This window comes from Myodes glareolus, chromosome 27 (assembly GCF_982192425.1).
Source record: "Myodes glareolus chromosome 27, mMyoGla1.1, whole genome shotgun sequence".
Lineage (NCBI taxonomy): Eukaryota > Metazoa > Chordata > Mammalia > Rodentia > Cricetidae > Myodes > Myodes glareolus.
Window position 1 is genome coordinate 11,340,328 of NC_142052.1, and position 17,643 is coordinate 11,357,970.

Here is a 17,643-nt window from a genome sequence, read left to right on the forward strand (position 1 = left end):
CCCTATGCCAATAATTGGGTCTGTGTAGGTTTATGATATTTGGTTCTAGTGTCCCCTTGTCCAAGGAGTCACTGCTAACCGCAAGCAGCTGGCTTCAGCTGACGTCTGTGTGAACTGCGGGCCAAATTCCAATGACTTTGTGTGGAAAAAAAGACTGAAATATCTCAACACAATGTTTATTTTGCTGACATGGTAAAGTGACAATATTTAGGATGAATACAAATATTTTTATAATATTTCTTGTTTGCTTTAGTGCAGTTATTAGAAATTTTTAACTACTTTTGTGACTCATACATACACTCAATTGGCTAGTTCTTGTACAGAGATTATTTAACCGTCGGCAGTGACACAAATCAAATCTGATAATTTGGGACATATATGCAGTGTGTGTGTGTGTGTGTGTGTGTGTGTGTATGTGTGTGTGTGTGGTAGTGTGTGGTTTGCGTGATGTGCGTGTGTGTGTGTGTGTGTGTGTGTGTCTGGTGTGCATGTGGTGTGTGTGTTGTATGTGTGGTGTGTGTGTGTGGAATATGTGTGTGGTGTGTGTGTGTGTGGTGTGTAGTGTATGTGTTGAGTATGTGTGTGTGGTGTATGTGTATGTGTGTCCAGTATGTGTGTGTGGTGTGTGTGTGGAGTATGTGTGTGTGTGTGGTGTGTGTTTTTAAGTAAAAATGTAAAAGTTACCTGAAAGAATAGACCTACTTACTACCTATTCATCTTTTTATAGTTATTTGGTTTGTAATATTGAGTTTTTGATATTCCTTGTATATTGAGGAAATTAATTGTCAGACTTATTTTACAGATGGTCTCTGTTCTGAGGCATGTGTCTGTGCATACTGTTTGTTTCCTTAGCTAGGGAGAAGCTTGTAAGTTCAACATAATTCCATTTGTCAATTGTAGCTTTCACTGTCTGTTAACTTCACAGACAACACAGTCAAAGTCCTTCCCCAGGCCACTGTTGAGCTTTCCTCCATATTTAAGTAACTGTGTGTAAGCAATTGCTGAAACATTATAGAAAGTTTGGACGGTTGCTTTTTAATAATATATATAAAATATGAATTGAACTTATTTTAATAAGTTTTAAACATATATAATGATACACATAATTATATGTTTTAAAACTATTTAATAGCTATTCTGGAAAGGATATACTTTATTAGAATATTAGCTAGTAATTTTACATAATGCATATATGAAGTGCAATAGAATTTCAATATCAATTGATTTAGCAATAAGAATCCACAAGCAAATATAGCGACTGTTTTAATTTATTGTTTTGCTTTAGCTAGCTTAGTATACAGTTTTGTCCTGAAAGGTTTTAGAACTGGAAATCTAGCCAGTCTTTAATTGCTTTTATTTTTAAAATCTGAATTATTTCTTCTAAATCATGGTGTAAGTAATTTAACTAAAGTTCCTATTAATTTTTTGTGTTCTTGTTAAATAGGAATTTTCTGTCATGATACCCTCAAAATTCAGTAAGACCCTGTAAAAAGAGGTCTCAGAAATTTGAAAATTGAGCTAGTTATTTGAAGAATATATATTTGGGCTTATCATGAGTGGAGGAGAAAAAGATAAGTAGATTAAGTTGTGAAGTAGAATAAAATATTTAATATATAACAGAATAAAATATAATTGTGGGAAAAGGATGATAAAATTAAAAACAAACTGCAATAAGTTTTTCATACCAATAATAGGCACAAAGAAATAAATAAGACAGTCCTATTTATGAAATAGTTACAGCTAACCAATTTAAAAAGTATCTGTATCATAACTCCTAGTATTTTTTTAAACCTGCAGGTAAAAATGGTTTTATTCCCTTCTTAGTAATGCCAGTTACATGTCTCCAGGACACGTGTGAGAATGCACAGCTTCTCAGATTCTGATTGCACAGTAATACTCCATTACCTGAGCCGTAGGGCCAACCCATTGGTTTTCTTGAAGTAGTTGCTTTAATACAACAGTTAGCAAAACTAGCTTCAAAATGCATGTATGACTCAGTTAAAAGGAGTGTAGGGGATCTCTAAATTCAAATCACGGTAACCTGATCATTTTCACAATATCCGGTATGGATATGCCAACTATGTCCCGTAATTGAAAAGTTCATCTCCATAGCAGAACCCCAAGAGACTGTAAACAACACATGAGCTTATTTTCCTCCTCAATCTGGTTCACTTACAAACGAGTCAAGGATATTTGATCGAGAAAGCACCCGTTGTCTTCTTTTCCCTTTTTTATTATTACTTTATAAATAATACCAATCAAAATTTCCACTTTCTTCCTTCCTCCCATCTTCCTTTCTGCTCCCCCACACACCCTCCCCTCCTCCACCACTCCCTCCCCCCAGTCCTGAGAGAGGGCAAGGTACCCTGCCCTGTGGGAAGTCCAAGGCCCTTCCCCCTACATCCAGGCTTAGGGAGGTGTGTATCCAAATAGAATAAAATTCCAAAAAGACAGTCCATGCAGTAGAGACAAATCCCAGTGCCATTATCATTGGCTTCTCAGTCTAGGCATTTGCAAGGAAACTTTTTCGCTGTTTAATTTTCTTGTTTTATTAATTTAAAATTAAATAGATACTAAATAAATATGATTATTTAGTTATTAATTAACCCTTTGAAGCCCCAACACAGTGTGATATTAAAGCATAAATTCAAAGTGAGCTGAACTACTGAAAGATATGGATTTGATCCCTCTAACCCCTGGACCTCACCAGTGGTCCCATTAATTTTATTCTTTGGTTACAATATTTGAAATAGAGTTACCTTTTTTCTATGCTCATTTTGGGATAAAATTATATTTAAAATGTAACGAAACAAGTAGATAAGGATACTGTAGCAGACACTTCAGCTTCCCATTCAATTTCTAAAACAGAGCCAGTTTCCCAATGAATAGGCTTTGATGTGTAAGGTGGCTCCCACGCTACGCTGCTGCCAGGCTGCTACCGTTCTACCTTAGACTGGGGCCAGAGATATCATCTCTGCTTGTGTATGAAAATATAAAGGAAATGGAACAATCATTTATTCAGTAGCACGAATTAGTTTACAAGATCACTTCCTTTAATTTTATATTTTATTTATTGATTATGAGACAGAATTTCCTTGTGTAACATGGGCTAGACTGGAACTCACTTTCTAAACCAGGCTAGCCTTGAATTCACAGTAGTCCACCAACCTATGCCTCCTGAGTGCTGGGATTAGAAGTGTATACCACCACATCTTACCCCTATGCTACTCTCCGAACTACTTTGAAAGCTCCATTTGCCTAAGGAGTTATGAGGGGAATGAAAACTTTTCCAAAAAGATAAATTTTGATTCAAGATTAAATTTCCTGTCTATAGGAAAGTGTTTTCGGGTGCTTCACTGTTCAGTGAGCCAGAGGAGGAACGTGGATGGCTTTCTTTTTTTATTGATTTATTTATTTTATTATTATTATTATTTATTAAAAATTTCCACCTCTTCCCCGCCTCCCTTTTCCCTCCCCCTCCCCACCTTCCCCTCCCCACCTCCCCCTCCCTCTCCAGTCTTAAGAGCAGTCAGGGTTCCCTGCCCCGTGGGAAGTCCAAGGTCTTCCCCCGTCCATACAGGTCTTTAAAGGTGTGCATCCAAACAAACCAGGCTCCCACAAAGTTAGTCCATGCAATAGAATTAAATCCCAATGCCATTGTCCTTGGCTTCTTAGTCAGCCTTCATTGCCAGCCATGTTCAGAGTGTCCATTTTGATCACATGCTCCATCACTCCCAGTCCAGCTGGCCTTGGTGAGCTCCCATTAGATCAGTCCCACGGTCTCAGTGGGAGGACGCGGATGGCTGGCAGCTTCTGTGCCCCTAGGCAGTCTTGTGGAAACACGGCTTCATTACTAAGTAGCTCTTTAAAACCTCGAAATACTTAAGCAAAATGCTTTAAACAAAAAGTATTCATTTTTGTAAGGAATTGAAAAACTGCTGATATAAAACCATGGCTTCGATACACGTTTTTCAAAATGAAAATCAGGTTTATGCATTCTTAAACAAGCATGAGAATTTTAAGTAGATGCTATAATTCCGAAGCAACCAAATGGATAAAACACATTTTGTAGTCAGTGTGCTAAAACCAATTGAAGTTAATTTCAAAAAAAAAACCGTTAAAATGAAAGCACATAGGAATTATTTATTAATATAATATGTGGTCTTTATATTTCAGTCTACTGATGCCACAAAGGTTGCCTCTCATCCAATCACAGGAGAAATTCAGGTATGAAAAACTTTTAATATCCTCGTTCTATCATCTTTTCTGTTTTTACTGTTTGTCTCGTTGAATTTCTAACAGTCTGTTTGGGTCTTATGCTTTTTATAAAATATACAATATTGCACATGTTATATATATTATGCATATGTGATATGTATATACATATGTAATGCTACTGCATAACGTACGTGTTTGTGTGTGTGTGTAGAAACTAGTCATGGTTTTGAAATTCCAGATTGTAAAATCCTCAGTCAGTAGCTACTGAGTTCCAGCATTTCACAAACAACTTCTCCTTCCAAAAAACCTGCAGGCCCATCTTCAAACTCCATGAATCAAGTGATAACTTTTGCTAAATTATTGTTTTCTAACTAATTGATAAACAGCTATCATAGGGAAGCATTTTTCATTTTGTAGTTCCCGATAACTTTGCAATTCATAAGGTAAGTACCATAAAAAGTACAAAATATTGTTACTTTAGTCCTGCATAGAGTTCTGTATTTGTATGATATTATCACAGTTTATATATTACTGTGAGTCGCAGTAAAATGTTTTTAAAGCTTGGTTTTTGATATTTTTGGAAATATCAAAAATTAATTCTAGGTAGATGAGAAATGTCACATAGAAATTAACACAGTACGAATTAGCTATCAGAGGACAGCAAGGTCCCAGTAAGGAAAAGCAGGTGTGTCTCCAACGCAGTGTGAAAGAAATTCTGACAAAGGACTTCACAGAGTAGCAGAGATATAAACTAATGTTTCGAGAAGCATAGAGAAGGAGAAAATGTGTTACTGGAAATGGCATCACACAGAAAGCTGTTGCATTCAGAGTCGAGCAATGATGGAATCAGCTCCGAGACGCTGACACGCCCAGAAAGAACCTCGGGTGCAAGCCGAGGTGAATTATCCCTCACCTAACATAGGCCAGCGTTCCATGGTTTCGAGTAGGCGGCAGAGTGATGAGTGAAGTGTAATAAAAGCCGGGTATCAGCAGCCTACAGAAAGTATTGCAAGGGCAAGGGTACAAAGACTGGGAAGTGAGCGCGCACACCGGAGAAAGCTAAAGGGAAGCGGTGAAAACGCAGAGGGGCGTCCCAGGGTGCCTCACGGACAGAGCGGGTGGAACTGGGCCTGGCTCGCTGTCGCTGAGCATTCCTGATCTTGCTCTCCCTGTGTTCTGCCAATGTTTTCACCAATCCTGCCTTCCGTCATTCCACAGGCAACACAGGAATGTTCCAACTTTTGATTACTAGTATTCGCCTATAGTTTTAACTTCATGCCTTTTGGCTGATGTTTGCTGTTTCTGTTGGGTTTGCTCTTTCCTTGTTTCTTCTCCTTCATCCAATCCTTCAGCAATAAGACAAAATTCTGAAATTGAGCCTTACCTGGCACAATGCCTCTTAGCAGTTTGCAGTGGTTCTGGGCCTTCCTAATAATGCCACACTTCCATGCAGCTCCTCATGCTGTGGTGACCCCAACCATAAAATGGTTTTTGTTGCTACTTCATAACTGTAAGTTTGCTACTGCAATGAATACTAGCATTTTTTTTGTCTTTTGGAGATAGAGATTTGCCAAAAGGGAAATTGAGTGGTTGAGAAGGTTGAGAACCAATGAGTTAGAATATCCTGCAGGCTGGTATTTCATTTATTTCCCCCGTGTGGCAAAGCCTTATTCCCGTGGCACACATAGAGCCATAATAATAAAGGTGCTGGCCTGGAGCCCCTGTGCTCCAGGATGACCCATGTGCATACTGGTCTGACCCCGAACCTCCTTGCGGGTTTTTGGGAATGAATAGGGAAGGTTTTGATAACCAGTCTCTCAAGGTGGCCTGACGATTTTTATGTCAGGGAGAAATAGACTAAGAGCAATGTCACTTGAAACTTGAGCTCCAGAGCAAGCTAAATGTGGATTGTTTCCCTTTATGCTTCTGTGTCCCGGCAGCACACAGTTTCAATCCTTGTCTTCGCTTTTCCCTGAGGGCGCATTGCTTTGTTATTCACACAGTGGTCACGGGTGTCTGAGATACCTGGGCTTTTCTCTGTGGAATCATGAAAAACATCCCCGGATTAAAATTGTGCCAAAATGATGATGTATATTAATTCTGAAATCTTAAGCAAAAGTTTGACCCATTTTAGTTGCCCCATCACAGTGAAAACACTGTTTTTTATTATTTTCAAAAGTTAGTATTTTTACACATAAGTTCCCTCTTTGAAATAATATTCTTTTCATTCCTATTACTTAGAAAACTTAAAGCAAATTAAGACTTAATCTAAATATGACACAAGCATCCTACAATGGTCAAAGAGAAAACTCAATCGGTTCTCATTATGACAGTTTCTCAAATATTTATCTCAGTAGTAAATCTTGTTCTTTGGTGGCAGTGTAGATAGGATTCATTATTCCTCTCCAACTTTTCAAGCCCAAGTGTAAGTCCCCAGATTTTTACTTTATAAGTGGTTCAGAAAGAGAAACTAGAGACTTAATCTTGGAGAGATTAGGAAAAAAATGAAATCTATTCTTTTTTTAAATTTGTATGTATGATACTGATAGAATCCTCTCCACATAACCTTTCTTCTCACTGTTCAGTTATGAAGTGTAAAAGCTATTCTGTAATACATTTGCAAGTTATTTAATTTTCAAAGTCCTAATAATTGCAATAATGAATGTAAGTGGGGTGTATTCTTTTGATATGAATAAATTTTCATTATGAAAATATAATAAATATTTACTGTATTAGTTTCCTGTTAAATGAACTCTAACTAGGCCAGGATTCTAAGTTGTGCAGAGTCCAGTAGCAATATGTTTATTAGAAATCCAGACATGCCTGTGAGCATCCAGTTAAACTGGACATTAACTGTTTAGTTTCCAATAGAATTGAGATGAAGTGGGTAACTTCTTGTAACGCATTGGAAGAGCCCCAGTGAAGTATGAAGTGATGCTGTTTCACATGTTTGTTTGTTTTTTCACGGAATCCTTTCTACACCCTAAAGCTTCAAATCAACTATGACCTTGGAAACCTTATCATACATATTCTTCAAGCAAGAAATCTTGTCCCTAGAGACAACAATGGCTACTCTGACCCTTTTGTTAAGGTGTACCTACTTCCGGGGCGAGGGTAAGTAACGAGGCATCGTCATCCTGGTATCGCCGGTAGTAAATAGTTCACAGAGCATCTCCCGTTCATTTCCAGGCCTAACCTGGATAGTCCTTTGTACCCTGGCTTTAGTTTGCTTTGGCCTTCGTATTTATTTCTAATAAGTAGATCCAGTTGAATTAAAATTTTAAATGACGCTCTTAAGTGTTCTGAGAGAGCCGTGGTCATAATAACGCCAGTCTCTCTGGGAGCGAGCAGCGCTTTGATTGTGGGAGCCGCGCTTGTGCTATGTGCTCAGATTTATTCTAAAAGCATTTGAGAAATTGTGGCAGGTTTAAAGAACTAACTTACATCCCTAAATGAAAAACTTTGTTTACTTTCTTTTTACACAGTATATATATTTTTATCTGATATACCTGATATCCACTGAGTGACTTTTCATGAATCCCTATTTATAGACACATTTCCAAATCAATGTTTTAAAAATCGTAACAAATAGCAACGTTTGAAGTAATGATTTTGCTATATAAATAAAAGACATCTCATTGAATCTTTTGTGGGATATGTACATTGTTGATATAAATTAAGTGGACTTGGGGTCTAACTCCATGACAGAGTCTGTATCTAGCAAACTAGAATACTTCAGTCCCCAGCACCAAACGAAAATGCTAAGTAAAAGACATGTGTCCTTGGGAGATGCATAATAATTAATCACATAATTGATGGTAGTAATGATGCCTGAACGAGATTTTGAGGAAAGTATGGAACCGAGATTTGCCCTCCCCAGATCACTGTACCTTATGTAGTTCTTTGTGCTTGCCAAGTTAATGTGGTGGTATCAGCAGTCCGAAGTGGAGGCGCGTACCGAAAACTTCCTCAGCTGACGGCAACACTGGTTTCAATTCTCTGAAACCTGAAGGGGACATTTGAGTATTAATTCTTTCTTGGGAATTTTTAAGGATAACACAGAAGCAGAGAGTCATTTAGGGGCTGACCATCCTTTATCTTCAAAAACTTTTACTTACTAGCCCATTAGATTCCACATTTACTTGCACACACTTCCTACATCCAGATCACTTTCAAAGAAATCCCAGCAATTAACTTTTTGCAAATATTTCAGTATATATCTGAAAATGATAATTCATTTAAAATTCACTAATAATTCATTAGTTTCTTTGATATATTTTACAATATTTTAGTTGGTTTGAGGACCCCACTGGTGTTTATAGGACACGCTACCCATCAGCAACGAATGCTTTTAGGTACATCGCGAACGTTTCACGGGACTGCATGGTGCTGCCAAGCCTCGACAGACTTAGAAGCAGCCAAAACATGCAAATGTGTGTTCTGACCGTGACTGGTGTGTCTGAAAAGGAGCCACATTAGAGTCATGTATGTGCTGCTCCCTTCTTACTAAGTCACCACACGCAGACCCCCGTGGATAAGAAAGTCTGTTTCCTTTTCAAGGAGAACACAATCATAACTTTTATTTGCCAATGGAAAGAAGTCAGACAGTGCAGAGAGGACAAACCACCGTGTCCCTGCTCTACTCCCACACCTCTGCCCAAACAGTTCCTTTTAGAACGATAACATTGTTGGTGTGCTTGATCTAATTTTCTTTTCCTAAGGATTTTTGAAAATCTCAGTAATTTTTATTAGAAATCAAGAAAATAGTCACAAGAAGAGAATCTTTTATTATAATTAACTAGCAAGTTTGCATATTTGTATTTACAAATTGGCCACATCTTTTAAGAGGGGCGTGACAAAAATAACAAACAATAAAAACTTTATTTTGATTTTGAACATGAGGACTTTTATGTTCTTTAAACACAAAAGTTTTAACTTTTGTGTTAAGACATTAGGAAGTTATAGAAAATTACTCTTAGGAATTTGTCGCTAAGTATTTTTAAGTGGGTTAAGGTAAAAGATACTGTCCTTTATTTTCCTTATCAGTGGCCCTCAGCGTCGTTGTCTGTGCTGCACAAGAACACTTACATCTATGCATGCTGGTCCTCTGGTAGAAGGTTGCAAAGTTGAATAAGCAGAACAGGTAGACAGGTAACACGAAGGTTCCAGCCCATTCCATAATATTTAGCTGAGATGGATTAAAAAAAAGGAAGAGTGAAATGGACCAAAAAAAATGTGTATATAATAGTATTACCCTCTTGAGTTTATCCAACTAGCCATCCCACAGTGAACTCAGCTCCGAGGTGGCTAACATGTTCCCAGCCTGTATCACAGAATCACTAATCGCTGGGTTGCTGAGTAATGGGGACTCACTGTACATGTGAGCGCTGTGTCACTATGGCGCTAAGATTATCTTCCGCCTCAAAGCCGGTTTCAGGCTGTGCAGCGTCTGATTGCTGTTCTCGTATTTCCTGTCTATTTCTGCTCCTAACTTTTTTCTCCCTGTCTTTCACTCCTTCCTGTTGTGCCCTTTCCTCTGGCTTCTGGAATCAATGCAGTCAAGTCATGGTTGTCCAGAACGCAAGGTAGAGTTGGTTCTCTTCAGCGTCAACTGTGCTGTCTTGCCTAGAGTTGTAACCGTGTGCTTAAGTACCTCTGCCAATGTGTCTGCTTACGCCATAGCAAATAGTTTTCTGCCAGTGAACAGCTGTTGAATTAGGCCTCCAACAAACAGGAGTTCTAACCAGTGCGCAACAGTACATAGAAAATTAGACTTTAATGAAAACAGAAATGAAGGATAAAGAAATTTTACACTAAAATTGAATATAACTACAATTTCCACTTGTATTCTCTGTAATAAATTTCATTTAGCTGCTTATGTGCTAATCACGACTTAAGTTCTCCTGATTTCCTATTGCAAATGAAAATATTGCAAGTGTTTTTTAAAGTGAATTTATGGACCAGACCAATGTGTGTATCTCATTTTAAATATAATAAGTGTCAAATTTGTTTTCCCTCATCTGATATTAAAATGTTTCCATGATTTATGTTTTCTGTATCACAAAATCATTAGAAGTCAAAAAAAAATCATCATACTATAATGATGAGGAACCACATGAACACACTTCTTTGGCTTTAGTAGTAGGGATTTTCTCTGATTTGTTACAGGCTGCATCTTACCAACCAAGACTCCCTCTCAAGACATAACCCAAAGGATGTTTTTTTGCACCTCGCCCACTGCATTATAAATTAAGTGTGTGATTTAATTAAAGAGACTCATGTACCATCTGTACTAATAGGATGATGAGGATTTTAGCCTCAGTCATATTATTAATTTTGCAACATTTTGTTTGTCTGTGTTATTAAAATATGACATTTTCATTAATCGTGGAAAGCTGTGACCCAAGAGAGGTTGTTTCTGAGTTTTAAAGATGTAAATATTTATCTCCAATGCTAGGATCTATTATAGTAGCCTTAGCAGTACCCAGAAATTTCATTCCTTAAAGCCACATCATTAGCAACCAGTGAACAGAGACACTGTGCTGGCTCTCTTGTGGTGGCTAGTTCTCCGGCTGTGGATACAATCTGAGGTTCTTTGGCTGATGTGTAGAATCGGTCCTGTTTCAAAGATATGCTGTCAGTTTAGATCTCACATTACCAGCCCCCACATTTGCAAACTCCCTGAATTTTATCTAAGGAAACTCAGGAGCATTGTCAGGGTGGTGATTTCCTGCATTTAATGTATAGGAGAGCGTGTTGGGGGAGCCCTTTGTAACAACTGGATGAGCCTGGAATACTTTGACTAGCGTCTGGAAGTTAGGACCAAGCTCTCATCCTTATTTCATTTTCACCATGCCTTTGGGAACTATCAGCGTGAGAGGAAAATGCCAAGGCATGGAAGCCATTGAATGGAGACCTTAAGAATCTGGGTTTGAATTTCAGCGTTGCCACTTAGAAACCATGAGATGTCACACGAGAAGCCACAGTTGTGCTTTCTTCTGTAACTAGAAATAATAACTTCCTTCATGGGTGTGTGTGTGTGAGTGTGTGTGTGTGTGTGTGAGTGTGTGTGTGTGTGAGTGTGTGTGAGTGTGTGTGTGTGAGTGTGTGTGTGTGTGAGTGTGTGTGTGTGAGTGTGTGAGTGTGTGAGTGTGTGAGTGTGTGAGTGTGTGTGAGTGTGTGTGTGTGTGAGTGTGTGTGTGAGTGTGTGAGTGTGTGTGTGTGAGTGTGTGAGTGTGTGTGTGTGAAATATGCTTAGTGATAAACCAAAAGTGGGGAGCATCATGTATGCCACATAATAATCTTCAGTAAGTGACAGTTGCTGTTATTACTTCTGATACTATGTGTAATAAATTTCTAGTAGCCAAAGACAGTTAAATAAGAGAGAGAGAGAGAGAGCGAGTATTAATAGCTACTCGGTCATACAAATGAGTTTTATAGTAATAGCAACAAAGCCAAACAACCTTTCTTCAGTAAAAAAAAAAATGCAATGTAATAAAAATAATATAATGAGGGGTAGAGAGCTTACTCAGCAGGTAAAAGCACCGGCTGCTCTTCCAAAGGACTGGGGTTCAGTTCCCAGCACCCACACAGCAGCTCACAGCTGTCTCTAAGTCCAGTCACAGAGAATGCAATGTCCTCTTCTAGCCTTGTGGACATTAGGACACAGGTGGCACACAGACCAAACACTCATGCACATAAAAATAATCAATTAACCATAAATAAAACAATGAACGTTCTGTTGCCCTAAACAACCCACACCGGTCCAGTTTTAGCATTTCTTTTCATTTATTTTTCTATAATTTTTTTCTAAATATATCCACATACTATGAAAGAATTGAGGTTGGGTGGGAATGAGTGGAGGAACTACCAAGGAAGGAGAGCGCATGGCCTACGGCCTCGGTACATTTACTAGGATAGCTATGAAGTGAAAATGTGCAGAACTGAAATAGCTCCCAGTTTGCTCCCAGCATCCTGCTGGAAGAGGACAGTTTTTCTCATAAGGACATTTTCCTCTGATTGTAACAAATGTTAACTTTCATAACTGGTGATGCAACTACTCACCAGACTTTCTTTAAATTCTCTTGGTAGCATGTGGATGTTGTCACTTGGAGCAAGTATTGCAATAGGATTTTCAGACCTGACTTTTATCTTAATAATTTAAAAGAAAATGGAGACATGCAGTCATATTTTAAGATGAAATGCATGTTCCATGTTCATTTGATAAATTGAATTTTATAATTTTTCTATATTTATAAATCTTAAATTAAATCTTTAACTAATTAATTAGTTAAACATGACCTATTTGTCATAATGTGGTACTCAACCCTCCCGGACAAGAAAGGCAAAGAAGAGTAGCCCTTTTCTCCCCTTCAGACTGAACATACGATCACTCTCAAGATCCCCAGTTTAGTTATCTATGTTTGGCTCACAAATCCAGAGATTTTGTCATAGCTTTTACAATTATGGTGGTTTATCAGTTATACAAAGTTTCAACACGGAATTATAGTATCATATTATAGCATCACAAGATAACCAGAGGGTGATAGCGCTAAAGAGTGTTTGAGAAGAATGGCTTTATGAGGCCAGCTATGCACTTCAGAAAATGTAAAGAGTTAATAATTAAATTTTTGAAGAGGATCCCAGGTTTGAGACCAGCCTAGTATATTATGGCATGCTTCCCATAGACTAATTAATTATTTGAAGAAAGGAGAAAGGAAAGAAGAAAAACTAGAAAAGAAAAGATCTTGTAGAAGACTGCTTTGGCTTTTAAATGAAGCAATCAATGCTGTGGAAAGGTCACAAGACCTGCATAAGATTATACCAGCCATATGCCCAGTGTGGGTTGCTGGTGCTCCTGAGTTCTCACCCCAAACTGAGAGATTATTGCAGTGGTGGCTGCTGGGCAAGGGAAGACAGCTTCTAAGGGAGGTAGAAGCCCTTGAGAGGCTTCTTGTACTCCAACAGACAGCCCTACGTCTGCACACATAAAAGCAACACTGAGCGAACTCTGTGAGGATTTTTTTAAGCACATAGATTTTGGAAAAGTGGGTAAAGGAGAAATCGGAGAGGAGGTAATCTGATTTGATCAAAACATACTATATATATATTTGAATTTGCAAGTAATAAAATAGGATTGTTTTTAAAAGTTGTATAAAGTAGTCTGTAGCAAAGCTATTGACTTATATTGTTGGGTGTGGCAAGCAGAGGTACTACCTTAGCAGCCAAGACTCCAAACTATCACATGCCTCTTACCAAAATTCAAATGAAGACTGGGTTTGATGCATCTGTAATCTCAATGCTCCGCAGCTCAGGGCATAAATACTGACAGGCAGAATATGTTTTGCTATACCTCTGCATCAAGAGGATATTTTCACTAAAGAAGGTTAATTAGGTATCCAGAACAAGACGGATAGCCCCAGAAACGAGCCCCAGACAAAGAAAGAAAAGGAGCACTGAGCTGTGTTCTTTTCTTCTGGAGCCTCAAAATATCATTATTCAGGATGATGACCAAGGTCAGCAGAAAGACACTGGAAGTCAGATAATGGTGAATATAAACACACAGCTGGAGAAGCGAAGATCGAGCTAAGGGGCAAAGAGGCTGAACTCAAGGTGCTGCAGGCTCAGATAGCTAAATAGTGAGCCTGTTTCCTGATAAAGACAAGAAGACACAAGTCTGAGGGACACAGGGTAAAGAGCATTCTTCAGATAAATAAGGGAGCAACTAAATTCATCTGAAAAAAAAAAAAACAGCACACCGAAGGTAGGTAAGTCATCATGAGGCAGAAGCCACTCAACATCTAGGTCTCATTAAAGTGTCCACTGAAATGAGAAAGGAAGAAGTCTCATTGCAGAATCAGAGACAAAGAGAAGTCAAGATGTAGAAGCAGGGATGGGAAATGACCAATCAGAACACATCCAGTTGAGATCCAGACACAAGCTGAACACTAGAACAAGGAACCGAAGCTGAGACAGAAGAGAACTGGAAAACTTGGACGAGGAGCTGACGTCTAAATGAACACCTAGCCCACCTCCCTTCAGAGGCAGAAAGACAGCAACGTACGCCTAGGAAACTTTAACTCAGAGATTGGAAAGAGGAAAGAAATTATAAGAACAACAACAAAACGCATACGATTGCAAACAAAAATAACAAGAAATGGCTCTAAGAGCTGCAGGTCAGGAATCTGGGGCTTCTGTCTTCTGTCTTGCTGCGCTGTTGTGGTTGGGAACACAAATGACTCCTCAGATCACTATTAAAGCTCAGAAAAGGCCCTGCAAGCTAACACCCAGGCACAGACACGCATAGCTGTGCCCAGCGTGTGTAACCAGCTGCTATTTGCTGAGCAAGAGGAAGGAAGCAAAAGTCTCTGGCAAGAAAGAAGGTAACAAGTCTCACACTGCCAGAGTGAGAAAACAGAATTCTGAAATGTAGAAAGCCATGGGCATTAAGTGTAAGGATGAAACTGGCTGGCTATAGCTCAGTTTATGAAGAAAGCTGCAAGACGTGAAAGCCAAAAGAAGCTTTTCAAAATCTCAGTGCTCAGTATGAAATGATAAGATCACAAATACACGTGCAAAGAGGAATGGGGTTGAGCCTCACATTGTTAGTGCACAAAATGGAGACAGTTTGAAAAGGACCAGTTTGGGACTTCATAGACTTATACTGCTGTAATGTCTTTGCTCACCACACAGCTAGCTTTCTAACTTCCGTGGGTGTTGAGCTGATTTTAATCTATTGGAAAATATGATCTTGTTTTATAAATATCAGATAAGTGATACTGGTGTGGTGTTTGTAAAAGGTTTTTGTAAAAGGTTTGTAAAGGTAAGGTTAAACTTACCTTTAAGGACTTTAGAAGGACAATATTTGCTAGTTCATGAGCTCTACTTTTCAAATATGTGAAAATTTCAGGTGGCATAAAGTCTCATAAACAGACTTTGTTATGTTTCTCCTGTGTACTTTTGCAGTCAAGCTTGCCGTTATTTTTAATCTATTAATACATGAAAGAGATGTTATGTAGATGCTCTGTAGAAGAAGTAGCCACTGATAATAAAAATAGTTTTCTCTTTTAAAAAGAAGAAGAAGAAGAAGAAGAAGAAGAAGAAGAAGAAGAAGAAGAAGAAGAAGAAGAAGAAGAAGAAGAAGAAGAAGAAGAAGAAGAAGAAGAAGAAGAAGAAAACTGTGGAAAGGGGGTTAAGTCTGGACAGATTGGAGGATCAAATTCAATAAGATGAAGATACTCTATTGATACAGTTAATCCATTCCATTTTAGATTACCTCTGACTCTGTTAAAAGATAAATGCCTGTCATCATTTGTCCCTAATTGTCACACAGTAGTTACATGAGATTCAGAATATCTCTAGGCAACTCTAATAAAGCCTGTTTTTAAAAAGATAAAAAATAAAAAATAAATAAATAAACATGAGTGAGTGATGCTTTTAAATAGCTTTATTATATTAATTTCATGTAATATATTTAAGAGTTACGAATAAGGATTTTTTAACTTAATCCTAACCCTACTACCTAACACCCTTGTAGCCTTACTAGCGCATCTTAATTCCCCCAAGACTTAGAGTTCAAGTTTCAGCCAATCTTACCTATTAAATAAGATAATAAATAGAATCTGTTTTGTATGGAAGCTTTGAAGATTAAGTGGGTAAACACAAAAAAAGTAGTTAGAGCTCTTACCAGGAAGCAGCCAGAACTTAATGTAGTTATTATTTCAATGTGGCTGCTTCATAAAATGCTTCAAGTAGGAATAAAACACAGAATCATAAGGTAACACCAGTTGCGTTTGTACTGGTATTCAGTGATTTTTGTATTTGTAAAAGTGGCAAGAATTACTCAATGTGGATGTGAAATTTTTATTATTTATTATTTATTCAATTAATTCAATTAATAAATCTTTTAGAACATGGCAGCACTAAGGACAATTTCAGTTTAAGACACAGCTGTATTTTAATAAAGAAATGTTTGCAATTGACTTCATGCTTGTCTTGAAAATTAAGAAGATTCACTCTTTTAAATGAAGAAATACTACTAATTATCCTCAAATTTTGGATTTTATCTTTACTCTGGTGTTCCTATGATTCCATTATGTCTGTGCCTTGCTTAAGTCCCCCCGCCTAGCGGGACAGTTATGGATCCCAGGTAGTGCACAGGTCAGCTGTTAACCTGAAAGTCTCACATCAACTGTTCCCATGACATCATCAAAAATAAACAGCAAGCACAATATAAAAGGACATACTCTGCTACGAACTTTACAGTTTTGAAACTGGAACCTTCCAAGTTTACTGAACATTATACCTTAACTAATACTTCAATGCTTGTTCTCTCATTTTGTCAACATTTTGCTGTACTTGCTTCAAATGTTGTCATGGTAGAAGATGCATTCATTTGGAGCCTTCAAAAAATCACACTCTTGTCCACCTAGAATAGCCACTAAATTGAATTTAACATTTGTAACTCCTAAGTGTTCCTGTGATATTAATATAGATGTCTTATATACAAATGTATCCTGTAATTTAGAAAATTATTTAACAATTTTAAATTCACATAACTTAACAGTGACATATTTATGTTTTTGCAAAACTTTAAACAAAATCATTTTTAAGAATTTGATTTAATTCATTCTGTTGCTTAATATTTCATTGACTGAATATATAAACATGTACTTATTCATTTATTAACTTTGTGGTTAATGTTTTTGAATAAATTTCTTTTGTACAAGTGGGAGAAATTCTCTTGGGTAGAAGCAGAATTAGTAGAGTTGAAATATCCTGGGTGTGTATGTATAATAAGTTATCCTGGGTGTGTATGTATAATAAGGTTCATGAGGTAGTGACAAAATGTTAGACGAAATAAATATACAAACATAATTTCATGAGAATTCTGTTTGTTAAAATCATTGTGTAAAAATTTTTTCCAAAGTGTCTGTAATTTATCTTGAATGACAAACATTAAATCCTGTTCTTATTTCTGTACACTCAAATGGGATGGTTAGAAATGAGAGGCCCTAGAATCAGTTTCTCATGGGTGGCATATGAAGTTCGGTGAGGCACAAAACCCATAGCACAAATTTCACTATATATTACATTACAGCTTTCAGAAATCACAAATGTTAAGCTTTATCCTAGAATGATTACATTTTATTCTCCTTGAGAGTCAGTGGTATGGAGTCTTTTTTTTTAAGTTTATTTATTATTGTGTATATAACATTCTGCCTGCATATATGCCCACACACCAGAAGAGGGCGCCAGATCTCATTACAGATGGTTGTGAGCCACCATGTGGTTGCCGGGAATTGAACTCAGGACGTCTGGAAGAGCAGTCAGTGCTCTTAACCCCTGAACCATCTCTCCAGCCCAGTGGTATGGAGTCTTGACTGTCTTTAAGAAAAGGCAGCTAGCAAATTCAGACAAGACCAG

The 17,643-nt window shown here is 37.7% G+C and overlaps 1 protein-coding gene across 3 annotated transcripts in view; it reads left to right on the forward strand.

Annotated features, from left to right (window-relative positions):
* The window catches only part of Pclo (piccolo presynaptic cytomatrix protein), a 315,871-nt gene that overhangs the window by 232,746 nt on the left and 65,482 nt on the right, over positions 1 to 17,643 (forward strand). For all 3 annotated transcript variants that reach the window (XM_085684248.2, XM_085684247.2, XM_085684245.2), the window contains exons 14-16: positions 4,177 to 4,227; positions 7,208 to 7,332; positions 9,777 to 9,803. In XM_085684248.2, coding sequence (XP_085540374.2) covers positions 4,177 to 4,227; positions 7,208 to 7,332; positions 9,777 to 9,803 — 203 coding nt within the window. The remainder of the gene's footprint in view (positions 1 to 4,176; positions 4,228 to 7,207; positions 7,333 to 9,776; positions 9,804 to 17,643) is intronic.